The 26,506-nt window shown below is 38.5% G+C and overlaps 6 protein-coding genes across 10 annotated transcripts; all 6 read left to right on the forward strand.

The window, feature by feature from the left end:
- Positions 1 to 2,574: 2,574 nt before the first annotated feature.
- LOC114881822 lies at positions 2,575 to 8,762 on the forward strand. Its single transcript, XM_029198701.2, has 7 exons — positions 2,575 to 2,643; positions 2,991 to 3,133; positions 4,539 to 4,661; positions 4,748 to 5,075; positions 5,156 to 5,319; positions 7,186 to 7,320; positions 7,569 to 8,762. Exons 2-7 carry the CDS (start codon positions 3,023 to 3,025, stop codon positions 7,683 to 7,685), a joined length of 978 nt encoding a protein of 325 aa, XP_029054534.1. The 5' UTR covers positions 2,575 to 2,643; positions 2,991 to 3,022; the 3' UTR covers positions 7,686 to 8,762.
- Positions 8,763 to 9,609: 847 nt separating this feature from the next.
- Positions 9,610 to 14,721, forward strand: LOC114881999. Of its 2 annotated transcripts, XM_029198887.2 has the most exons (5): positions 9,610 to 9,725; positions 10,335 to 10,441; positions 13,440 to 14,042; positions 14,109 to 14,399; positions 14,470 to 14,721. In XM_029198887.2, exons 3-5 carry the CDS (start codon positions 13,440 to 13,442, stop codon positions 14,554 to 14,556), a joined length of 981 nt encoding a protein of 326 aa, XP_029054720.1. In that variant the 5' UTR covers positions 9,610 to 9,725; positions 10,335 to 10,441; the 3' UTR covers positions 14,557 to 14,721. The 2 variants fall into 2 exon arrangements, with proteins under 2 accessions (XP_029054720.1, XP_046143250.1); XM_046287294.1 differs by lacking the exons at positions 9,610 to 9,725; positions 10,335 to 10,441 and adding an exon at positions 12,308 to 13,200.
- Positions 14,722 to 14,806: 85 nt separating this feature from the next.
- LOC114882005 (keratin, type I cytoskeletal 10-like) lies at positions 14,807 to 18,481 on the forward strand. The gene is made up of 5 exons (XM_029198892.2): positions 14,807 to 15,623; positions 16,120 to 16,191; positions 16,260 to 16,346; positions 16,547 to 16,910; positions 16,967 to 18,481. The coding sequence occupies exons 1-5, from the start codon at positions 15,564 to 15,566 to the stop codon at positions 17,281 to 17,283; spliced, it is 900 nt and encodes a 299-aa protein (XP_029054725.1). The 5' UTR covers positions 14,807 to 15,563; the 3' UTR covers positions 17,284 to 18,481.
- A 1,002-nt stretch (positions 18,482 to 19,483) lies between these two features.
- Positions 19,484 to 22,732, forward strand: LOC114881987. The gene is made up of 7 exons (XM_029198876.2): positions 19,484 to 19,735; positions 20,793 to 20,985; positions 21,057 to 21,358; positions 21,436 to 21,501; positions 21,961 to 22,141; positions 22,212 to 22,456; positions 22,538 to 22,732. The coding sequence occupies exons 1-7, from the start codon at positions 19,637 to 19,639 to the stop codon at positions 22,592 to 22,594; spliced, it is 1,143 nt and encodes a 380-aa protein (XP_029054709.1). The 5' UTR covers positions 19,484 to 19,636; the 3' UTR covers positions 22,595 to 22,732.
- A 371-nt stretch (positions 22,733 to 23,103) lies between these two features.
- Positions 23,104 to 24,251, forward strand: LOC114882031. Its single transcript, XM_029198914.2, has 4 exons — positions 23,104 to 23,329; positions 23,531 to 23,635; positions 23,714 to 23,970; positions 24,072 to 24,251. The coding sequence occupies exons 1-4, from the start codon at positions 23,221 to 23,223 to the stop codon at positions 24,171 to 24,173; spliced, it is 573 nt and encodes a 190-aa protein (XP_029054747.1). The 5' UTR covers positions 23,104 to 23,220; the 3' UTR covers positions 24,174 to 24,251.
- Positions 24,252 to 24,355: 104 nt separating this feature from the next.
- LOC123988184 lies at positions 24,356 to 26,437 on the forward strand. Of its 4 annotated transcripts, none has more exons than XM_046287301.1 (5): positions 24,356 to 24,623; positions 24,694 to 24,874; positions 25,100 to 25,198; positions 25,860 to 26,201; positions 26,275 to 26,437. In XM_046287301.1, exons 2-5 carry the CDS (start codon positions 24,695 to 24,697, stop codon positions 26,359 to 26,361), a joined length of 708 nt encoding a protein of 235 aa, XP_046143257.1. In that variant the 5' UTR covers positions 24,356 to 24,623; position 24,694; the 3' UTR covers positions 26,362 to 26,437. The 4 variants fall into 4 exon arrangements, with proteins under 4 accessions (XP_046143257.1, XP_046143256.1, XP_046143254.1 ...); XM_046287300.1 differs by having other exon boundaries at positions 24,356 to 24,619; XM_046287298.1 differs by having other exon boundaries at positions 24,356 to 24,874.
- Positions 26,438 to 26,506: the final 69 nt, after the last annotated feature.

The raw sequence follows: 26,506 nt of genomic DNA on the forward strand, positions 1-26,506 counted from the left end.
ATATTATTAATAATAAAAATAAAATTGCAATTCACTTGTATTGACCCTAAGCCAACAATGTTGAAATACTTATCGCGCTTACGCGTTTGGACGCTGTGTGGCACCACACGACGCGCCGGCTGTCTGACCACATAATAGTTGTACTACTTAACTGGCCTGTTTCAGCGAGTCCTCCCTTTCCTTCGCAATGGTCAAATTGCCCCTTCCCTTTCTACTTCGAGGATGATGGTATTTAAAATTCTATCGTTATCCTTTTTACTTTGCCTAAGAAATAAACCTTCTCGATGACGAAACATCATTTCCTTTCTAAATGCTATTCGCGCTTTCGACGCTATGATGCTTATCTTGAAACATCAACTTGAATATGTAGCCATTAAATTTAAGATATTAGGGTTACATGATCCTCGTGGCCAATATTTCGTTAATTGCTGTGCTTATTTCATTCTATCTCTGCGGATAATTACTATGAATAATTGTTATCTTGCTCCCTCCGCGAACTTAATGAAATTTATTTTAATTGACGATTAAAAACGAACGCTCTTTTATTCTCGACCGTGAAGCTGATGCTTTCGTAACTGTTTCCAGTGAGTCCACTTCGATACGTGATGAGTATTAATAAGTAACAATTACAGAATGAGCGCAATTACGCAAGTTTCCCTAAAATTCAGAGCTTGCTTGCTCTATAATTAATATAATTCTCTCGTATTTTCTCCGCTGACCGTGTCTTCCATGAAATTCGTCGGCCGAGGATCACCTTGGAAGCTAAAACACGAGCTGGTGGACGATATTGTTTCAATGAAGCGGTATGCTCATCTTTTCACCTTAGAATACTAAGGTTCGACTACTTCCACGTACCATTATAAAAGCGGGTCCCATCGAACCCCTTCTCCATGGCGTTCTCCATGTTTCGCAATGTTTTGAGGGAAAATTAAATATCGAATAAAATAATTCGAGCACGTATCGGTCATCGAATGCGACGACGCTCTACTTAGCCGACGCAAGCGTCGATTCAGGTGCATTGGGAGAACCAACTAGGGAAACGCGTCCTTGATCATTTCTATCGGCAAGTCCGTGGGCCGCATTTCGAATCGCACTTTCGAATTTCACGATAACGTCAATTAATCAGAAAGTGAATTTTTAGTTGGATAATTGGACGCGCCTTTCAAAATTATTGAAAGTACGCAGTCTGTTACAAAAGAGGTGAAATTAATTTTTCTGATTTAGAATGATTCGTGAATTTCATTAAAATGTATGTAGACCGTAGAATGTAATTGCTGTAGATTATCAGCATAGGGTATAAGAATTTGAATACATCTGTCTACGAGTATCTTCAAGATTATGGTCAAGGTGAAAGTACCAATTGTTCCACGATCGCCAGCGAACAACTGTAATTACCAGCTAAATGACTTCATCTATTATCTTCAAATAACAAGTATAAAAGTTGAAGAATTAGAAAGACCATCTAAACAGCAATTTCTGTGCCCATAAAACTATGCTTTGAAACGAGAAAACGTACGTAAACTGAAATTCTCAAATATAATGAAATTGTCAAAAATTCCAGGAAACGTGTTTCCTGCGTCAAAGCATTAATTATAATAATAGTAATTCTCCTGACACGTAATGTGGCCTGTTGTTATAATTGAAGTAATAAGATCGCGGAGTTCTGTCACGTCCCGACTAGACGCTCGAGTATAATATGTAAAACGAGAAAGGCGAATGCTCCAATTTGGAGAAACTGGACGTTGCATAATCGACATTACGATGCTTCGACGTCGTATGAGATAACGTAGCGAGAAAGCGACAGTGCGCCGGTCGTAGAAAATGAAATTACAATTAACCCGATCGTAATGGCAACATTGATAATCGAAGCAGTAGCGATATACATTGTTCTGACCATTTCTGGAACAGGCGCTCGCTGAAACGGGATTGACGAACGCATCGACTTGCGTATAAATGTTTAATTATATAAGTGGGTGTTCTTGCCTTTCCTCGCCAGTTGTATAATTTAACGAATATGGTTAATGGGAAGAGGATATGATGTGCCATAATGAAATTACGTCCCTTATATAAAATAAAACACTTAATGAAAGATAATTAAAATTTCAGCCAATTCCACAGCACACGAACGTACATTTATAAAATCACAATTATAAAATCTCGAATAATATTTTTCTTTCACTATTTCTATTACACAATTTCTATTTCTACGCACTTTTTTTTAAACCCTTCCCACTTTTCAAATTCGAGCCAATCACGACACACCGATCCCCGATCTGGAAAAAACTGAATTTTGAAACTTCATCCCCGTTGCCGAGTATCTTCCCCAAAGCGAGCGTTGCGTAAAGTCCCGGATCCCCGTCGCGGCATTCGCGGGACAGATCTGGCTATTTCGAGAGCCGAGAGAACGAGGTTGCATGGGATTCGCGGAGCAAATCGAACCTGCCTCCCACCTGGTAGGCAAAGGCGTGCGATTCTCGAAGCTCGATTCTCGATTCTCGAAGGGGCACACATGCTCGGCTTCGTTCCCCTTCGGCTTGCTAAGACATCGGCATCTCCTTCACCGTGGTCCTCAAACGAGCTTCGAGCTCCGTCAGGTACACATCTCAGCTCACGCACTCGCGCTGCCACACGCACTCTCTTATCGTAAGTTGATCACACAACACGCTTCTTGTTTTTCCCTTTTTTTATTCTTTTATATAATTTAACCACGTGCTGACTTCGACGCTGCCATGTGCCACCTGTCGTTCGGAATTTTCGAAAAATTATTTCACTGCTTATTGATTTCGTTTTTGACACTTGGCACGATTGATTTTTTCAAGTACTTTTGCAGCATATTTCTGATCGTCACGCTTGGTGACACTTTATATTTGAATACTTGACGAAATCTTGTTAGAACAGGTCCTTTCACTTGACATTTCGACTCGGCTTTCGAGTGTCACTCGAGTATCCGGTTTGATAGTGTTTCACTTACTATTCGTTATTTTCACTAGGATAAATAAACCGAGGCAAAGAAGAAGACAACATGAGGATATCCTACGTCCTATTCGGTCTGACGTTGTTGGTCGCGTACGCAGCTTCCGGTCCAGTCGTAAAGAGGGAAGCGGAATCGGAGGATCTCAGTCCTTTGAACGAGGTAAGAGATTCAATAACGTCTCCGTGAAGATCGATCGATCAGAGAAAGTATGCTTCGTACGTTCCTCCAGACGACGGAGTTTTTGTGTCAACGAGTGGTCAGGAAATTGCTAAAAGTCTCGAAACGGGAATTAAAATTTATCCTTCGATATACACTTTTGATACGTTGACTGTTACAAGTGGATTTTCAATTCAACTTTTAATTAATCGAAGGCCCAGTTACTTGTCTTACCACACATGTCCATTTCCACCGTGGCGGTCGTCGCATTAAATTCGCGGTGCCGGTCACCGGTGACACAGAGAGTAAATCAATGAATTTAAGAAACTGACACGATGGTGGGGATGATCGTTACGCAGCACACAGAAAATAGTGGGCGTTATCGGTATCGAAATGGGACTCGTAAAGTGAAAGCGTCTATTTCGAAGTTTTGCTAACTTCGTGACGAAACGAAAATTCCAGATCGCGTTTCGATCCTCCTTTGTTCGAGGAACGCGGGAAAAGGATATATAGCGAAGAAACAGTCAGTGAAAAACGAAAAAGAGAGAATCGCGAGACGGAGGAAGGAGCAAAGAGTGAAAGTGGTTGACTTAAGCCGGACACGCGCGTAACTAAAATTCTGTCGCGGACACGTGGTCGAACGTGTATACGCAACGAAACCGCCTTTAATTCTCTATTAAAAGGAATAATTTTTTCTCACAGATTCCGTCGTAAGTTAAGTTTGAATGTGTCTTACCACGCGTGTCCTCTTCTACTGTCAATCAACACGTTAATTGTTGCATGTGCCATTCTAAAATGGCTATCTCTATTGTATCAATCTAAGTGATTAACCCTTACAATAATAATTGAATGTTCACCAAGTGTTCTACTTGAAATTAGCATGATACACACGCAAAAATGTTTAAACAATTGGAATAATAGTCTTAAGACTTTCAGGTACCATTTGTCACACTTAACATTGAGGCTTCTGGATGTGAACCATATTCTCAGGAAGCAACAATGCTGAACTCTTTCTCCAGGATGTGGCTTGCACCTGGAAGCCTGAAGCAATGTTGAGTGTGATTATGAGATATCGCAACAGGAAAGTAATAATCCTTCAACGTCAGTGAGGAATTTACAGGGTAAATCAAATCATCCGTAATACCAAGGTACCGTGAACATTAGATCTAACGACTAAAGTGATAATGACCACTTAAAACGTATACCATTGAAATCCCAAAGTTTCACTGGCTAGCGTTTTACTATTCAAAAGGATAATAATATACTCACCTTTCTCTCCTTTCGCCGGTTACTTAATTCGATCGTCCGTCTCGTTGCGCTTAACTCGATCACGGTTGGGGAAAGTGGTTTTCATCGCGAATTTCCTACAGGAAAACACGTTGAAACAAGTTCGTATGCGTTCGATTAGGTGTACCTGGTGGAGACTGATGATGATCAAGCGGCAGACGGCGACAGGTCGGACAGAGACAAGAGGAAGATCGGTGTCGTGAAGCTAGGAGTATCAAATGGAATTATAAACTTCGTCTTTGGCGTAAGACAATACTTTTCGAACATCTTCTTTATAAATTAACTATCTACGCTATCAACATTTTAGCTGATATTAAAATTCTGTTTCAGAAGCTGGATTCGTTCCTCGACTCGAAAACCAAAGCTTTGTCTGCCTTGGACGAAGCGAACAAGGTGAAGAATGCAGCCTACGGAATCGATGCGAAACACTCGGCCACCAGCAAGTTTATCAGTGAATTGGTGGCGGCAAAGATCAAAGCGGCAAGCGGAAGTATCGGTCCAGTGATAAACAGCGCTTCGACTTTCATCACCAGCGCTAAAGGCGGTCTGGCTGGAGCTTTCGCTTCAAAATTGGCTCCTCTCAGCTCAATCGCTGGTGGCTTATCTGCTGGGAAACAGAACGACCATAATGACCACGACAATCACCACGAACACGATGGTAAGAGGACGAATTTACGAATATCGTTGATCTTAAAACGTGTTAATTTTCAAGAGATCATTAATTTATACGAAATATAGGTGGTATCGGAGGATCAGGCACCGCATCAATCCTGGGAAACATTTTAAGTACGCACCTCAGCAGCCTGTCATCGTTGAGTCAGAACCGTGGTGGTGCCGGTCACGATTCCTCGAATGCGCACGAGGGAGTTAATCATGGATCATTCGCGAATCTAGGCGCAGGGGTAGGAACAAAATAATTGTCTCTTTACTTTCTTTATCTATTTTATGTTTCTCTTTCATCTTCTATATGGCTGCTGTGTCTAGCATATAATTTCCAATGGATGTTCATCGTGAATGGAAAGCTGTTTGGTTCGATTAACAATGTAACTACTCTTTCGATTTCTGTGCTCTACTTCAGCTTGTTTCCTGTCCGATGTTGAAATGAAAGTGTTAAACAGCAACGATTCTGTGGCAACCGAAGACTTTCGATGCTCTCGTTTATTTCTATGAATGTTAATAACAGTGTTGCATGTGGTATGCAGGTCTCATTTATGCTAAAGTTAACAGAATGATCAATGCGTTCCAGTTTAACCTCGCTAGGGAATCGCTAATCGTCGAGTTTCTATATAACAGCTTGCTAATCTTTCATCGACCCTGACGGATCGTATCCTCTGATAGACAGCTATTCGCTTTTAAAACGCCTTTTAGCAAGCTTTCGTTCCTTTCGTTTCAAACGGCGCGCTTAGAGGATGCTCTTCGGGAGCATCATCCGAGCGTGCGCTTCGGTCGAACTCGTTGATTAAAATGACTGTTGTGCATAAACAGTACGATTACGACCCACCGCACACGGAAAGGGCGTATTATGCTTAAAAAAAAAAGAGAGAAAAATCGGACGGGGTGCGAAGCAAGGACGTTGGACCTTGGACTTTGGGCACGTCCTAAGGGGCAATCGAGCAGCATCACAAGCTTGACAGAGGATCATTGACGCAACTAAAACAAACAAAAGCCAAATTAAAATTTAAAAAAAGAAAGCAGATGGACACGCGATGTAGCCAACTGAAGCAACGACAGAACTGTACGACATGGATTTTTCTTTTTAGCACAGCCGATAAAGGATCTCTCCGTTCTGTGAACAAGTCCTCCCCGACACAGTAATCTATGTTTACAAAGACACATTAGAGACACCGTCTCTCGACACTTCCGGTCTAACGCCCATCACCGAGATGTCCCGGTTGCGAGCTGTAAATAATGTTTTAGGAGTAGCATAGCTAAACGAGATCCACTTTCATCTCCAGGCGTCTCGATGCTGTGCGAATCATGTAAATAGAATATACCTCTTAACCGTTCTCAGTACAGTCACTACGATAAACAATAATGATGTTGACCATGGTGATATTGATGATGATATTGATGTTAAATAAACTGTCACGTTCACGTTCTTTGTCTACGAGTCGAGTACTCCAGTCTTTTGCGAACGTCGACGTCCTTTCACCTTATATTCCTTGTCCCTCTTCGAATACGTACGGTGGGTTTCTTCGACAATTCGCCCCCGGGGCAGTGTCGTATGAAATTTGTTAATCGATATCGTTGCTAGTCTAAGAAAACGACCTATTTAACATAAAAAATGTGAAAGGGAGAAAAAGAAGATCAAAAGTTCATTGCCCTGAGGCTTACCTTCAGGGTAGACCGTGGTGCTCTAAATGTTCAGGAATATTCATTGATATTTTATAGCATTTTCAATGAGCATAATTTCAAAGTAGATCAATAAGCGTCTGTTTTTCCATCATTTTAATATTAATGATTATATTGAACAAAGCAGCGAGGAATAAATTGACTGCAACCCGTTTATCGGCTCGATCTTTATGTATGTAGAGATATCGAAACGATCGCAGTTATCTAGCACAAGTCGATTAAACTGCGTCGATAGGTAGATCCTGTATTCGCTGGATCAATGCGCTATAAATAGGTAGAGAAACGTGTCTTTCGATTGATCTCGAATCGAAAGGAAGAAATCGATTCTGTTCTCTCTCTTTCACTAGGTCGATAACTGTCGAGAGGTTATGCGGAAAGCTTCATTGGTTGTGTGTTTTTTTTGATTGTGTGTCCAGGAAATTTCAACCACCACCGAGGACATTCCCGAGTTCAATAGGATGAAAGTGTCGTTGGACGTACCGGCGCCTGTGTTCGGCACTGGTTTCACCCTACTTACTAATGTCAGCAAAATCCTCAGTAGCGTGATACTTGTAAGTTTCAAACGAAATTCAAAAATTCGTTTAAACGACCTGGAACGTGGTCCAGAGACTTGGTTTTTTGCATACTATTTTTTTACGTAACCGTTTAATTAATTGCTATAAACGTGTTACCTTTCACTCGATTTTGTTGCAAAATCTCAACTAGTTTCCACGCATATTAATCATCAGGAGCGAAACATTATATACAATATTCAAATGATTTCTGTTATTGAAGATTGATTTTTCTTAACACTTTTCAGAACTCAGCCCGTAGAACACAGACAGTCTTAGAAGTGTTCAAGCCCTTCTTCCGCGGAGCATTTGCTATTAAAGGACTGCCATCGGACAATCATCATAATCATCATGATTATCATTAAAGAAGATCGAAGATTCGAGATACATAGCTCAATGATCGCTTCAGGGATTCAACAAGGACTCTATTCGTCGACTTCCTCTCGAAACGGAGTGTTAAATAGACGACTGTAGAGATCTGTGAATATAGTTTGTAAGAATAGCGCGAGAATTTAGGAAACTTTGTTAATAGTGTTTTGTACAATTAGATTTCGAATGTAGTTGACAGGAGAAAGGAAAGCTTTAATTGAAAAATTAAGTTAGTCAGTAGAAATATACATAATTAGTCTGGCATGCGTTGACACATCCTTCTAATCTAACTTTTCGAATTTTCTAAAGTTTCTTTCTTCTTCCATAGTTTAATTAATCAAGTCCAAGATGATTAGTATCATCGAACGAAAGATAATCAAATCAACTTCCATAAATAGTTTGTCAATTTTCTATAGAGTTGCCATAAAGTTAAACGTTCGCAAGAATGCAGCTATCGAAGAAGTACAACACTGTATGATATTTTAGATAATAGACGATTATTATTCTCTGCATGAATAGACGCTCAAGATACGTGCAGCGAACTTTTACGAGCACGTGCCACAATTTACAGTTAATTAAACGCGTTCCTGATCGAATAAACGTGTAAATGTTTTCATCAAATCAGAATCGTTCGATCACTTCTCTTTTTCTTTCAACTATGGTATTTTGTCGCTTTAGTTTGCCTTCCGGTGAGAAATCGCATTTTGCACCTGCGAGATACTTTCTAGATAAGCGAACCAGGTAAATCTATGAGATAGAGCAAGTAATTGGTTGTTTGGATAACGATTCCTGACGTTTGCATTTCGAGTGTTAACTTGTTGTATCAGTTGCTTTTGAAGCAGTGCAGAATACTTTTCTTTTCGTGTTGGGTATTATAAAACGAATACCGAAAGGCTAATTTATCTTTAGGGGCTCTCAGGTGATCAATATTATTGAATGTCTGAGGATCCTTTATATAATATATATTTTTTAATTAAAATGTAAGAATGCGATTTGCCAATAATGTAATTCATCCTCATAAAAATTTCTACTCATTATAATATGGGAATAAATAAATTATGTAAAAATTAAAAGGAGCAGTGACTATTCTTAATACCTGTCTTATAATTAAGCTTAAATCTGCATTATTCAAAACGAGTACACGCGCAAGTGGAGGTTATATGGAAAGATGCAACACTTGACCTGATTCTAAACATTCAGCGGCATCAATAAGCTGGACGAACGATAAATAATCATCATGTAAGACACGTTCCAGTTTCTATGTTTTTTGTGGCCACGGTTCAAAGTGTTTGCCTTTGTAACCATTACAAACCTCTGACTACACCAGGATCAATTATCATTTCTATGGCTTATCATTAGCAATTTTCTAAAGGATCGCTGGGAAAATCGCCTGTATAATTGCCACTGACTATTCATGGAAGCTAACGAGTTAGCAATCTATCAGGCGCTACTTCACCTATTTTCACCTTTGTAAGCTAGTTAATAGTAGAGAATAAGAATTGAAGAAAATAAATTATCCAAAGGGTTAATGCTCAGTCTCGAAAAATCCATAAATCAATAAATGATATTCCTTCATTTTTTGGAAATTATTCCATTCCATATTTTCTGCATCCTGTTTACCAACTCGAAGGCTATATATTTACATAAACCAGATTTGTTCGAGGTCACCCAATTTTCCGCGCAATAAGGATGTACATTTTATTCGGCGAACCGCGTATCCTGCATGGAAGTTTCGTCGACGAGTGATTCAACCATCCGAAGAATGGCGGTGAGGGAACGAGGGTCCGTTGGTGGAATTTCGTAAATTCTTTCCTTGGACGTGGTCAGATCTTTCGTAAAAACGTAAACGACCTTCGTGACTGATTCTAGACATCGGGAGGCGGGAAGTCTCATCTCGTTAGTGTCGGCTTCGCCGTCCAGCAAGATGCATTTGTTCTTACGCGCCGCTGTCGTTAAGAGGATCTCTGGCACATCCGGAAGCTGGGAAAAGTGTTCGTCAAACAAACGACGTCTCCAACTTTCAATTTATTATTGAGGTAAGTTGGCGAATAAGTTAATATTTAAAACGTTATTCTACCTTTTTTATTTTGTACAGGCACTTTGAAATTTTAACCCTTGAATGTTACTGCTCCATCATGGACTACTTCTTTTTTTATAATCCTTTCTGTATACTTTGTAAATGAAAATGACCAACATTTTCCATTCCTTTCGGTACTTTTTCTTTTCTCACTAAATCTCCGAATTCCTAGATTTCTTCGGAGGTCGAAGTATCCTCAATGGCCATTTCATAACTCATTACGGAGCTGTTACGTAAAAACCGATTCGACTACGCTCTATTATACAACCCATTGCCGAAATGTCGCACAGGTGAAACTTGATATAATAGTCAAATTTTTCTAGAAATATATATATTTGCAGAGATCACGAAACGCGAAGCAAGATCAATGCAACTGATCGCCAGAGAAACGGATCTACCATTTTTCTCGGACGTGATTATTTTTCTTTCTTGTTGTTTTTTGCATTCGTGTCGATCTAATTCTTCAGTTCCTGTCTCATAGTCCTTTCGAGACGTTGCAAGAGACATTCGGTGCAACAGTGAATTTTGTAATTCGGGATTGAAGATTTTCATAAATTGTTTATTATAGGTGGAGGAATCAACTGCATGCGAGAAGATAACAAGGAATTGCATAAGAATTAGCGGAACAAAGACGGCGAGGATTGAGCAACAATTGTGTGTGCAGAGCAAATAAAAGTGAGTAGAAAGTGAAACAGTTGTCATTGAAAGAAAACAGTACCGTTTATATGATATCGTGTACTCGGTAAATTTACTAATTTTATCGCGAGTATCGGTTGTTTACGATGAACAGTTTTTTCATGGAAATTGTACTAACGAAAGAATTGGAAAACTATGCTAATAGGTGTTTGTAAATGGAGAAAATCGAATGTAAATAACGATAGTGAAATCTAATCGTTTACACCATTCGTATGAGAAATGAATGGCCGCTGTTATTTAATAACTAAAGAATGACGCTCACTAATAACAAAATATACAATTTTTTCATATTTTCCAAATAAATCGTGTTAACACGTTGACGGCCACAATAGATACAGCCATGTCTGATCAGATAGGCACTCATCTGAATTTTCATAATCTTACTCTTCCGAGGTCAATATACTCAAAGATCGAATTTGAAGAATTCGGACACTTTTTCGTCCACCAGTGACTTTCATTTGTTTTGAAATTTGAAAAATATTTTTAACTACAGTTTTATTGTAACGAATGTGGAGTGTACTTCAAATTTTTTATAATTGCAAATGAGTCTTTGATGTACGATCGCATTTTATTCTTCGTGATTCATCGATCTTGTTTCCAGTTCTGCTGAAGGCTCATTTACGTCGCCACGATATTTATACCCTTCTCATTGAATAAAGAATAACTGAGGTTTTATGGTAATAAAGAGTGAATGATGGTGCCAGCATAGGCGTTGAAGCGATTTATATCGGAATAATTGATACTAATGACTCTGATAACTAGAAAAATAGTTCGGCACCGGCCGGGGTCGATTATTTTCTAATTCCAAGGTTAACTAGTTCCTAATTTTTGACGATTTCTCACGCAATGAGAATCACTGTCACACAACAGGTAGACGACCGTGTTGCGTAACACCTACACATAGTCGTGTGTACGTGCTTAAATGACTGTACACTTTTTTTTTTCAAGAGAAAAAGAAAATTTTAATAATACATATTATCACATACTATCTTCTGTAAATCATTGGACGTTGCAATTTATAAAATACGCAGGAACTTAATACATTAGGAGAATTGCAAGAAAATTGCACTCGCGTTAATCTCTGATGGCAAGGATGATGTGCAATTGAAATGAAGTAATCTAGAAGATGAAAGGCTGAAATTGATCGATTTACGTTCGAGGAAACACGTGGACGCGTGATTGTAGACAGTGAAAGTGAAAGATGGTTCAGGCGACCATATGAACCACGTGGGTCTGTTTCAAACGTTAAGCGTCTACCGAACCGCAAGTTTACCACACGATCTTTTCAATAAATTTCCTTAATCGTTTGCGTGTCATCGTTTAAAAATTAATCGTGTGTGCGAATATGTACAAGTTCATAATTGAAGTTGCATAGAGTTTGAAGATGAAACTTTAAGGGATTTCCATGAATCGTTTCATTGATTCCTTTCACGCGATCACGTAATCAACAGAAATTCCAGCCTGATTCACGGAACTTCCGTAAAAAGTTTCAGTTGTTGGTCCAGGAGTTTACACAAGCCCTCACTGTAACCCGGTGAGGGAAAATGGACATGTTAACTTGTGAGTCATTTTATTACAAATTATCAGTGCATCCGTGTTATTTTATAAGCGTTATCCGAAACAATCCCACGGTTATTACCACGCATATTAATTTTTCGACTCAACCAGCCGCTATGATTTCACTTCGATTACGCGATGGCCATCGATTACATAATTCATTTCAGCAATGCCTAAACATTCGATCGCTATATCGTAGAGGGTAGAAACGAACGGACGAATCGAGCTAAGTGTCAGGTAAAGAAAAAACGATCGTTTATGGAATAGTGAAAAAGTGGATGGCCTCGTGTTCGAATTCAGTCGAATGCAACGTTTGCTGGTTCACAGTGTAATAGTAGGTTACATTTGTAACCCATAAAAAATAATCGCCGTGTAACAAAGTTTCCACTGTAGCACCGAATCCGTTAAAACTTCGAACCACGTAAAGAAACATTTCTCACTACGATATTACAGTCCCATTTACAGCGAAACGATGACGAAAATCGTCGGCCGATTGTTTCGAAAGTCCCGAAATATCGTCGATAGTGAATTCGTTGCACGCGTTTCATCGAGGTCACGTATGTACCGATGAAAATGGAGCAGGAGACCAACCACTGGGCCAGGGACCCTCCACAGACTGAATTTCGATCGGTACTGGACAGTCGTCCATCTGGCTCGATGTCTCGCTCACGTTTAATCGAATCGCCAGTTTGATCGACTACAGTGTAACTCGAACGTACGTACGCGAATCGGTTTAATCGATCATTTTTCCCGAGTACTGGAAAGTGGAAACAGTGAAAGCGCGACGATGGTGTACGATTGAACAGTGTTTCGGAAATTTCTGTTTCTCGCGTTACTGTTATGCACACACGTGATTTAGGTTTGTGTCGGTGTAGAATTTTCCGCGAGTCGATGATTGGCTAATCGGCAGAGGTATGTTTTAAATCGAATTTAGTCGCGGGTCGAATACGAATCGCTTTTAATCGCGTTCTTTTCCGATTTTCCTGGCGGAGGACTCGAGTGGGTTACGTGATGAGAATGACGCGAACACCGTGTGTGTTTAACTGCTTATTTCACGAGAAAATGGCCAACGCCTTCTGCTAACCGTGATTCTATTAGTTCGTCGATTTCCTTCCTTCATTATGGTCGAGCTAGTGGATCGAGTTTCTGCAGCTATTCTTACCCGGCAAATTCTACCCGCAGCAAGTATTTTTATAGCATTACTAATAAGACAAAATAGTGAATTAAAAAATTAAATGATCATATTCTTCATAATTCATCATTCTCTTCATAATTCTCATTAAATTATGTCTTGCTACATATGACTGTTTCTACTGTAGCACGTGGATTATATTGTACTATTAAAATTTTATGCGAAAGTTTAATAATGGCAATAAATAATATCCAAATTCTATGATTAATTCGGAGCATTTGATTACAGATGCAAGTGTCGTCGATTAATTTGTTCCTGACCGGCATATCGCTGTTGTGCTACGTCCACCCTCTTTACAGTGACCCCCAGCCGCCATACTGGATGAATTATGCAACCTACAACCCGGTGGATCATCAATTGCATCGAATGCATCACGTGCAAGTAGTTCCTCAGCGATATGAATCTCCAATTACTCATGGATCTCCATCGCACGTAACACAGTACGAGCGAAGACCACCTACCTTAGAATTAACTCAATATCAAAGCCTTCCAGGCTTAGCAAACTATCCTGAAAGAGTACCTGAAACGAAGTACCTACAACAAAAACGATATTACAATTACCATGATTTTGTACCAAATAATCAAAAACAAGAGGAATCGAAGGAGGTGAATTTTGAAGAAGAGGATGCAGAGAGCAGTTTGAAAGAGAAAGAGATTATAGAGAAATTGAAAATACTTGATAAATTATTGTCCGAAGATTCGAGTGAGAAAGATCTCGATACGAATGGGATCGAAGACAAAATCATTCCTGAAGAATCGAAGAGGGTTGTCAGGGAGGTTCGAAAGCATAAGCCAGGTTTCTTTTGGACTTTAGCTAGGGTCACGTTCGAAGTAAGATAACCAAAATCAAAATTTAATTCAAATTCAAAAGAACTATAGATCTCCAATTCATTGTAGACCATCAATGACACGAGGTCAGCGATCAAACAGATCAGCGACATCATCAACAACAATATTGCACCAGACTCGGTTACACAAGCTTCGATGACAAGTGCTTTGACGGCTGTTGGCTCAGCTAACATAACCGGAAACGCGACTGGCAATGCAACGGAAACGTCGACGACCTCGCCGGAGACTACCACCCAAGCAAACTTTGTTTTAACCAGAAACGGACTGCAGAAACTAATTAGAAGAAACGTTCTGGGTCTTGTTAGATTGTTCAACATCGAATGGAAAGATGCATTAAACGTAAGACGACATTGTAATCTTCAAAAGTGTTAAGTAACCCGATTACTCTTTCGATTTTTTCATTTTTCAGCAATCAGAGCTGAACGTGAAGGAGTTTCAGAAGAATCTGAACAACCAAGTCGGGATGTATCTTCAAGACAATCCAAACGCCTACTGAAGCAATGTAAAAAAAACACACCAGAGGACCCATCGATTCGTAGAAATTATTCAATGTACATTCCATTAGCGTGTAGCCAAAGACTGTTTACAAACATAAGCCTAATTGTCTATAATGGATCATTCTTTTTTATGGTTCGAATTAAATCATATATTCGAAACTGAAGTGTGACTCGAATTGGTTTCACGTATTTGATAGAAATTAGTAGATCGAGCTCAAGGACGCTCGAGTATCTATTTCAAAACAGCAAAAAAATTAAAGGTGTTCGATTCGGCTAGTGTTACGTCACTTCCAAAGATCATCGTCCGTATATTTATGTAATAAAGCGACCCACGCTGCTGCCGTACGGGCGATCAGTGAAAGAGGACAGCAGGGATCAGACGCGAATTCGAGAAGCCTGATTGCGGTGAGTAGAAAGCACCTTTGGTTTGTCCCGATTGGTCGACGTGTGATGTGGGTCTCTGGATTCGCCCTTATATGTGGATCACCGAAGTAGATTCTTCAGGATATTTGTACAAACGAAGAGCGAAGAACTTTTTGTAGAGAACCAGTGTGTCTTTATTACTTGTGCCTATCGAATGTTTATTTTCTCCTGGTGAGTAGTAAATCTGTTATTCTTGTCCTGCCTGTTGTAACTTTTAATATTAATAATTAGAGTCCATTCTAAATTTAGTACTGTCTAATACTTTCGTTATTTCTATTGACATGGATATTTTTTAAATATTTTATATTACCGATTTCACCCACGTAACATGATTGCTTGGTGAAATAGGGTACAGGAGGGACTGGCAGTGTGTACGAAGATTACGTGAAATAGAAAGGATCGGTGATCGAAAAATACTGCGTGAAGATCGACAAGATTCTGGGCTTGTGATTGGTCGATCGTTGGCGTGGGATCTTGCAGTCACCCTTATAGATCGGAGGATCGTCGATCCACCTTGCAGTTTCTCGATCAAGAGGTTCTCTGCAAACAAAGTGTACAGGGAACTTGTAATTGTTATACAAGAATGTTTGGAAGAAAGTGCGTTGTGCTTGCTGCCTTCGTTTGCATCGCAGCATCAGAAGGGGTAAGTTTTATTTGTAATCCCTATTTTAATTTTAATTTTAATTTTAATTTTTATTTTAAATCTATTCTTCTAAATTTTTCTCAAGGTATCATAAATCTAAATATCAAATTGATAGTACGAAAATTGGGTAGTAATTAAAAGCTTTCAAAAATTTAATGTTTTACTCTATTTTGAACCTTCTAAATTCATTTCGGGAAAGAGAAAATTCATTTCGATGACGTCTATTCAGAAGACACGATGACCTTTCGATCAATAGAGAGCACACAGAAAATCATTTGACGCTCTTTATATGTAGAAAAGAGAAAGTTGGCAAACAGCGTGGGTATACGAACTGTTTAAAATTACCTTCGATCATCGCCAAAGTTTTGACCCGCATCTACGAATTTATAATCATGATTTCGTTATGTAGGACACATTTATCGCCTCTTCCTCCAATTATGAATAAACGATCAAGAACAGTTCACACCTGCTAGAAATTGTATGTTTTTAATTACAGGTGACGCTTCACAGGATGAAACGTCAAACCTTCCCTGGACAAGGTGGCCAGGTGATAGATAGCATTTTTAATGTAAGTTAATTTAATCACTGTTATCTCTTCTTGACGTTACAATTAAAATCCAATTATGAATATTTTAGATCCCAATCACGGCGATTAAACAGACCGCTGCAGCTGCTCAATCCTTCAGCCCACAAAATTCTCAAGCCATTGATAGCATTTTACAGGTATACAATTTGTAAAATATTTCAAATTATCTTCACGTTTCTGTATTTAACGTATATTACTATGAGTGCTTTTACATTTCTATGAATAATATTTTAAACTACATAACTTATGTAAAATATGTTAAACTATGACTAATGCACATTTTTTCGCCTATACGTCATATACTTCGACATTCTTTTTAAAATCCTCATTTTCCTAGATTCCTGTTTCAACCCTCGAAGCTGTTGGCAATTTGGTGAAAACAACGTCAGGACAGAGACGTCCAAATTCTGAAGATCTACAACAACAAATACGACAAGTAAGAAGAGACAGAATACAGGCTCAAAGGGAACGACAAAGGTTGCAGAGAGAACAATTGCAACTTGAACGTATAAAACAACAAGAGGCAAAGAAGACTATCAAGAGAAAGGACAAAGATCCATTTGGTTTGAACAGCTTAACTTTCCTGGTTGGTAATCATGGCATTTTAGGTAGCATTCAAGGTGTTTTTGGTGGTCACGGTGGTCATGGTGGTCACGGTGGTCATGGTGGGAATGGCGGTCATGGTGGTCTTGGTGGTCATGGTAAATATTGCACTTGGTCGTATGTAAGTACTTGGGTGACAGTAAGTTTGTCGTAGGTTCCCACGGAAGTCACGGAGAGACTTCAGGTAACAATGAAAACACCTACGAAGTTCACGAGAATGTAGAAGAGGATTCAAACTATTCGTGGCATGGGATCACCGCTGGATTTGGATCTTACCATGGTTCCCGACCATCGAACACAGAGATTACTATCCAGAACAAAATCGCTCCTAAAGACGACATATCAAATCCATACTTTTATGATAATTCGAAGATTCAGCACAAAATTACAAATGTAAGGGATAGATTTGAAGATCCACCATTGGAGAACAAAATTGCGCCCAAGAGCAACAGAATATCGTTCAGATCTTGAAGAGGAGCAATCTTAACACGCATCGTAAATTTTTATCAATATACACGTGTTTATAGGGTAAAATTAAAGAGTCGATGACGTACGTCGGTTTTTGTGTTCACACAGAAAAAGTGGAAACAGTATTAAGTATAGAATTATATAAGTATTCTACGAATAGTTTGAAAGAGTCATCGTAATATCGATAAGCCTAAGTGGATGAATCATATCGTCACTGTTTATGCAGGTAACAAATGACGAAATTATGTTGCTTAGTTAACGAAACTATAACGATACCACTAATAAGAACTATGAAGTATGAGATGTCTGTACTTTTATCATGAAATGAAATTAACACCTTGAATATTGCAATGAATTAGCATTAAAATTATATTATTGATACGATTGCATTTTAAATAATTGTGGCATTTCAACTAAAAAATTTCTTTCCTTTTAATTCAGCCTTATTCATAGTGTTAATGAGATATCCAAGTAGCATAAATTATCCATCCAGGAGAATAGAATATGCAGAAGGAACGATCATACTTTTAAACACCTTGCCAGAAATTACAATAAGACAACACTTTCTTTTGCTGTGACATTTGTGCTTTTGCAATTTTTATTTATATCCTGGAAATAAACATTCACACTCTACTCGTGAGATTTTCGCGCATTTTCAGTTCACGATTCACGAAGACACGTTTGTAAGGGAGTCACGAAAAAATTCGTGAATTGGTATGCATGTTAACGATGCGAAAAATATTCATATTATTCGAACGTAACATCATTGTCGAAAAGACACAGCATGTGTACTCGTGTAACGCTTTGAATTGAAATAAACTTCCTATTCCTTTGTGTGAAACTAGTTAAATCCTATCTCAAGGATTCATTGTGCGAACGAATCTATTGTGCACAGTTTTCAATTAGAAATATTAAATTTTCTAAATTTTATTTTGAATTCAAATAAAGAATTGATCACTCCACTATTTGTTTTGTCACTGTAATCTTCCAGACAAGAAGCTAAATGATACTTTGATTTCACGATTAATGGTATAATTAACGTATCGACTTCGTTTTTGCATACCAAAGACGTCACAAATGCATTCGATTACAGCTTAAATAGCAATTAATTTGTCCGGTGGTATTAAATTATTCCGCATTTATTATAATACCCTAGCAGACGTATGAAAAATACAATGTTCACAAGGTTGTATGATTCACCTGAACGATACAATCGACTACCAAGCTTAGAAGGAAAATTATTTTACGATACTCCAAAGATTCCTTTCTTCAGTAGATCAGAAATAATTTTATAATTACGCTTTATTTTAGCAGGTGCGATGAACTTAATTCTAATAATATTCCCGAGAAACTTCGATTTGAATTAATGAAACGCAAACAATGAAAGGTTCTTGAATTAACGGTATTTTTAACAGTCTATTTGCCAATCGGAATGACTTGGCTAAAAAACCACATTGGATCCGGTACCGTTATTAATTCCTTAATATAATCACGAATACTAATGAGCTATGAAAAACTCACTAATATCTAAAGAATAATATTCCAAGTGATAAGAAACTGTGAAGCATACTTGAATCGCTAGATAACTTGCACAAAGTAGTTAGATAACTGCAAAGTACCATTTACCCAAGCGCAACACTGAAAACAAGACAAAAATAAGATCAGCTTTCATATAGTACATTTGCATCTAATTAGTCGGTTTTCCTTGACCATCGCCTCGATCTCGCTTCCGCTAACGTCATCAATGTCATCTCTGCAAAAAAGATTCTTTTCTACGAACTTTTTTCATGATCTGATTACCGGATATTGCGTGGATGTTCCTGAAATTCGCGCAAACAACATCATTAATAATCCCCAATAAGACGTGTTTCAGGAAGCTTTAAACAATATTATGTATCAGATTATGGTAATTTCCATCCTATGAATGCTTTTTTCGCGTCTGATGCGGAAATAATCCGTTGAAATCTACATCTATCTTTTTTTTTTTGTTATGACCTTTTGTAATTTTTTGGAAACAGCTGGTTGATAGTCGGCAACACGTGTTCGATCGTCCGTAGTCGTAGAAACGACTGTTTCATGTATAATGTGCAAGCGAATCAACGATGCAGAACATCCTTGACCCCCGCAATCACAGTACATTCGGTACACAATCGTCGTGCGATTCAACGATAAGTTTTCAGTCAGTCACGAAGCAACAACGACTGGCTGGGCAACTTCTTATTCTTTTTCTTCTCAAAGGCTACGTCAGACTTTTATCCCTTCCCGTTGGGTGAGCCAGAGAGATGCCTTCGAGGTCTTTTTAGAAATCAGTAGTAAACCGTGGGGCGGCTCGAGGTGCGAGTCAGTTGATCGAAAGATGCTGTGCCGCAAAGTAGTTGTTGTTCTCCTTGTTTGTTTGTTCTCTATTGTCTGCGGAATGCCGCATACTGGCGACAATATCCAGGATTCATCTGGGGTGAGTTCCTTTCTTTTCATTATTTTCTTGATTGTTTTCGACAGATCGTAGAGAATAATCCTGATTTATTGATTGTCTCTCGTGACTGATCGGGTCGATGGTCAATCTGCGTAATAGCTATATTTGGATTTTTGGATACGTGGTCACCTGTAATTTTCCATTAGAGTGAGAGTTAATCGATGGGCAATAAATAGTATTTAAAGATTAATCGATTAAGGGTGAAAAAAGTTTTCTATCCTTTTTTGAACGTGTTGTAGGTGTTAAATCTACGGAAGAAGATAGAAACGCGAACTTCCGTCTATTTACATAGATAGTGCAATTTCTAAATTATCCAATGTATAATGTGGATGCTACTTAAGTTAATAATTAGTAATTAAGTAATTAAGTAAATAAAGAACAAACAGTGTTATCACTGAAATAATTACCAAATTTTTGCGTCATAATTGCTGGAACTGCAAATGAATACCGAAAGGTCCCTACAGGAAAGAAAGGAGCACCAATGGTGAAAAATGGTTAGGTAATCTACAAACGCAACCAAGCCAAGAGAAAGGATCGCGGAAGCGTTTGTCCAAGGAATTCGTATTAACCGATGGTTATATACTCACTGGGCAACTATTAAAATTAGTAGATACGAATCGAAAAGTAAGGTCACGGATACTCCATTTTTCGCGAAGGACCACACATCGCGCGAACAAAAAGTTATCTAATGCTGACAAATTTCCCTAAACGTTCGTATTACTTACGAACAAATTGCGCATTTTTCATGTCGCATGTTAACCAATTAGTAGATACGCTCCACGTAATTGACATCGTTCATCCATGGATTCGGTAACAGAATACTCCTAATTACCCTTTCGAAATTGACATTTTGTGTAGAACAATTATCAGACAGCAGAGACCTTTTGAGATCGTAATTTTAAGTAACGTCGTAATTGCCCGAGGAAATTTCTTTGGTAGAACGAGGTCGATTTCACTATTTATGATTTCGATATGTAGAAATTAATAGAAAGTAATATTAAACGATGAAGAAGATATTCGAGGATATAATACTTTATAGCTTCCGTTCATTCAATTTACCAATGGAGGTATCAGATTAAATTTCGGAGGGTACCATGCAGCTGCTGGATTAGGAGGACTTCTTGGAGGATCCAGAGCAGGAGGTGGTCTCCATGCCAGCGCTGGAACACCATGGGGTGCACACGCGGGTGCTGGTTTGGGTGGGATACTCGGTGGTGACAATGCAAATGCTGGTTAGTACAGCTCTCCTTCAGTCAATTTTTTTTTTCTTTGAATTTTCCAAAAATAATGAAATATTCAACAGGAGGAGGCCTGTACGCGAGGGCCGGCCTCGGAAACGGAAGATCGGAAGTAGCAGCAGGATTAGGAGGAGTTCTGGACGGAAGCGGAAGTACCCCGTCTGGTGGAGGATTGTACGCTGGTGCGTCCATGGGCGGGCATGGGGTTGGAGTGTCTACTGGAAATGTTGGCGGTGGATCGAATGGGCCAAGCGAATCAAATAATGCACAATCTAGCACGGAAAGTACAGAAGGAAAATCAATCAAAGGCACAAGTAATATTCAAATCATTTCGCATCCAGGAAGAAAACCTCATAAAATAAAACAGGTATACAATAGCGGTTACCATGTTTTTTGTTCATGTGTCATTCCAGCGTGATAGAATTTCAAGGATACATTTTGTAGGCATTGGACGAATCTTCTGGATCGAATGAGGCATCTAAACAAGTTGTGCTAGCGGCGAACAAAGAGGTAAATGACTCGAAGTGATCTAAAGGATGATTTTTTAATGAGCTGGTCTTTGGTTGATTTGAAGAATCTTGTATGCCTCAACGAAAAGGCAGAAATTGTTAGAATTTCTATATTTGTTAATGTTTTATAATGAGATTTGAAGTGGGTCACCAGTTCCATACTAAATTTTAATTTTTGTAAATATTATATGGTATCTAAGAGAATGTAAAGTGATGTAACAATAAAAACAGTTTAATTTTGATCTTCAATTATTTTTTGTAATAAAGAAGTTACTGTTTAGTACTTTTTCATCGAACGAATATTAAATAACAAGGTAAGAATTTACCACCTGTATAAGAAAACTTTCAAAGTTGAACGAACCCTTTTTTTAATACAATCGATTCCTATGGAAGCAAGGACATTTTTCATCGAAACTAATATTGACACAATTTGTTTTACTAAAAAATTTGATTATGTTAGATACGAGAAGTACAATCCATCCAATCGCCACCCACACCAGCAGCCAGCATTTTCGAGACATTTGCCGTGAATCCTGTTCCACAAGCATTTGTGGGAAAAGTGAAAATCGTGGGTGGTGTAATACCGGAAGCACCTCCGGTACCTCCTTTACCTAGCCAAGTGAACGAAGTGGTGCAAATTGGTGAGAATGAAGCCACATTGACAATTTTAGCTCGTTATGTCCTTTACAAACAGCGATATTAATTTTCTAGAGCATCGTCCTCATCGAGTGAAATTAGTGTACCCAAAATGGGTAGTCAGGAAGAGATTTTGGGGACCCAGGAAACAAATCATTATCAATTCATCTGTGGAAAGTCAAGAAACTCCGGAAGCAAATGCTCATAAGATTTCACGTCGTCAAATACCAAATTATAACAACAACAGACCTGTATCAGGACAGAATGGTGTACCAGTGCAAAATGGCAACAATAGTGGTTTCTTTGATGACATATTTCAGGTAAACCAGGTTGAAAATTACATTTTCCTTATATACTCGCATTCTTTAATACTGATTCATATAATTGTTACCTTTACACAGATACCGGTATCGACGTTAAACGCTGTCAACCAGTTCTTAAATAACAACACTTCTTAACCAACAGTATTTTTTATGACAAATTCTAATATACGGGTGTGATTTAGTTAATAGAGAGTTAATAGCTAATTAGAGAGCTATTAAATACCATGTACACATGATTTTTTGAAGATTTCTAAAATAAATTTATTAAACGAACTATTATTTCATTTTCTTTTTTAAAATAATATCTTTATCTAACCAAGACCTACTTCTTTAGTGCTAATCTTACAGACACAAGTGAAAGAAATAATACCTATTTGGAAATTTTCTATAATATCCTCTAATTGATGGACGACACGATGTCCCTTTCAGTTTTTCTAGGGGTAATAATGTTAACATAGATTGCGTCAGTGACAAGACATAAAATAAGTAGAAAAGTGGAATGACAACGCGTTGATCTAACGAAAGCCAAGGACAAGTTTTTGAATATTGCTAATGTTCGTCCAACTAGTGCTATCGTTAAGTATTTACTATTAATGACCCAGTATTTTAGCATAAGTTCAACGATAAGTATATAAGCACGAGCGTACGACGATAAAAAGTGCACAAGTGGAGTAACAGCTAAACGCAAAGTTTGAAAGGTTCTCCTTTTCGGCAGTTGTTCGCCAATTGAAAGAACGATACGAGCTTGTATCTCATCAAACATGAAGTTCACGATCTTTTTGTTCACGATTTTGATGTGCCTGTTGGTTGGGACGCTAGCCAGACCTGATGCACCAATAGACGAAAGTAATCAATCGTCAACAGATGAAGGTAATGACGGTCAATAACTTAATCCTCGAATAATAGATTGGGATTAGCTGTATTGGGATCAATCATACTCTGCAAAATTTTTCATCAAATTTGATCTAGTTTCATTTGTGTACTTGACTATATGGATCACTCTTCGATCATACATCACTCTTGTAATTAAGAGTTAAATTCTAAAATATGATTTTGGGTCTAAATTAATAGATGTTTCTGGATACAAATGTGCGTATGAGAGGGGTAAGCGAAGTGCCGAAGAAAGTAGCCAGGAAAGTAACAGTGGTAATGGATCATACACTGAAGTGGCCAACTGTGAGTTTCATCTTCCTTAAACACATTATTTTATTTCTCCAATGATATTTTCTCAATTCTCATTATTCTCTTCCTCAGCGTTGAAAAGCATATCAAATAGAGTGTCCGAGTTATTAGGTCAGATTGCAACAATGAGCGGACTACCAGCTGTGAAGGAATTATTGTCATCTCTTCCAGAGATGTTGCGCGGTAACATCCCTCTAGACCAGGTACATGAGATGTTCTCTACTGAAAGTGTTGATAGATTTCTGAAACAACTTAATCCGTTGAACGAGATGTTGATGAACATCCCCTGGATTGCCGATATGTACGAATATGCTTTGCAAATGATTACGGTAAGTAGCCTCTTGACAGGTTCCTTCGAAACGGAGGTTCAAACGATTCTCTACACCCCCCATTTGATCTAATTCAAAATCGTTCTATTCGATGTTTTCAGATCCCTCTCGCCACGATTGCAAGCATCCTCGCTACATTGACCACTATGTTTGGAAAAGTAATGTCAACAATTTCATCAATTTCACCACCGTTATTAGTTTGAGCGACTAAACATGTGTTATTATATGAAATTATTATATGAAAGAAGTTTAAAAAAATAAACTCAAATCGCAATTATAAAGAGTGTTATGAATTTTTATAAAATAATCTATTCTATAGTTCTTCTTTAGAGAGGAATTCCACTATAGAGTAGCTTCACCTTAACCCCAATCAATCGATTCCAATATCTATAAAAAAATTTCAAGAAACGCGTATCGATCGTGGTTCGAAACTCGCTCGATCCGTGTACGTGCCGTTAATATCGTGAAGCGAATCGAAAGAGAAAGTAACAGTGTGTCGTAAGACTGTAAGGCAAGTTTAAAGCGAAAGAAAACGAAATCTTTTAGTTAACGATCAACTACGAACCACAGAACACATTCCTTGCTGGATCTTCGTTTACAATACTGCGTTTCTCTTCAGGTTCATGATAGAGCTAGGAACAATCTAGTCGTGAGTACGTTCTTGTGACGAATAATCGAGACTTTCATTTAAAAACTTGAAAATTATCATTACTGTTTTTGCAGAATGATGATGAGCGCGCTGGGAGTGAAAAATGTTCTGAACATTTATATTCTGATCATCGTGTGCTGCTTCGATCTCTCCAACAGTCGACCTACGGAACAACCCACGAAAATCTCATTGAACACTGGTGATGGTTTGAAGACCATCGATTCGCAGTTGGCATCAACATTGGAACGGGTGCAAGTGAGTGACCTACTAAGATCTTCGAAGTCTAAACAAAGTTACAAATTGAAAGCCTAGCAAAGGCGCAAAGAAAGTTATTTCACTCGTTATGTTTTCATGGAAAGTTCATTGGTTTAATGTCGCTAGAAAATCGACACGAACGCGATCACAGCGAGAATACTCGTGACGGAAGGTGAAAAATCAAATTAATTAGGGCAGGTCAAAATTGTGTTTCGGCTTTTGTAGGAGTTTTTAGGCCATTTCGTGGACGCGATAAGAATCGCTACAGGAAGATTCGTCAATTCTATCACGTTGGCCAGAAACATCATAGCCGATCGGGCGGAGGTAATTGGCCCATTCACTTGACTAGATTAACCTTTCAACTTCATCCTACATATGCAAATGATTTCTAAAAAATAGAAAAGAGACTGGTCGATCGCGTCGAATCATCCGGCGACAGTGTTTCGCAATAATCCGGCACGAGGTTACCTTTTTCCTATATCGCATGTGGCAATAATGATTAACGATCAGGCCTGGCGAGATGCAGAAAAGTTACGCGTAAAAGTAGTCGAGGTCGAATCTCGTAGAGCTTGTTCAATTGATTCATCGACATAGCTATCCACGAAATGTCGCGTACGAGCGGAAACGTTCATTCTCTGTGGAATGTAATTTCTAACGATATGCAATAACAACATCGTAGTAGATTTTTATTAACAATTTCTAAGCACGTACGGGTGATCAGCTTAGAAATTCCTGACGGTTTGAGATTCGCATAAAACCTCGAATATTCTAACCGCGTACGTATTAGGCTGTTGCATATCAAACAGTTGATTGCGAAACGTGAAAAGTCTGACAAGATTTGATGACATAAAAGTATCAAGCCATAACAAATCATTTTATCGACAATAACCTAGTACTCGATTGAAAAATTCTCAAAGCAGGTATCTAACATTTTTAACACTTTTCTGATACATTTTCCTTGACGCGCGATTTGTCTATCGTTCAGGCTATCACCAGCGAATCTCAGAACAAGGTAGAAAAGACAGAGCCCTCGAAACCTCAACAGAGAAGCATAGAATTGGTCAATCAACCTCCAGTGATAAATACCCGACCCGATGCCCGAGAAACGGTGCGATTAGAGAACGAAAGTGCCCAAAGTTTCTTTGAAAGACCGCTTTCTAAACCTGCGGCAGGGATTTTGGAGTCCTTCTTGCAGCCAACGCCAATCGTCGATGGACTTAAGGAGCAAGAGAAATATGGCAATACTGGAGATAAGTTCATAGGGATTGGTAGAGCTTTGGTCAGCAGTTTCGAAGGATTCAGTAATTTCTTGAACGCTGTTGTAGATGTGAGCATCTGTAACATAAGATTATGTATTTTTTTTTGTTTCTCGATGGTGACGAATCAATTGTTGTTTTCAGTTTCCACGTAATGCTGCCAAGAAGACCTCCCGTGGCCTCACCGAGGCGTTGAATCACGTCGGAGCAAAACTGGTCGGTCTTGAATGACGTATGTATGTAAATATCATACTGTAAAGAATCATTTTGTTCGATGTTATCTACGCCTGTTGTTCACTATTTTAGTTGAATAAATTGTTTATTTTTTTACCGAAACATACGTGTTGAATACTGAAATATGGACGTGTAGATAAAA

This window comes from Osmia bicornis, chromosome 1 (assembly GCF_907164935.1).
Source record: "Osmia bicornis bicornis chromosome 1, iOsmBic2.1, whole genome shotgun sequence".
Lineage (NCBI taxonomy): Eukaryota > Metazoa > Arthropoda > Insecta > Hymenoptera > Megachilidae > Osmia > Osmia bicornis.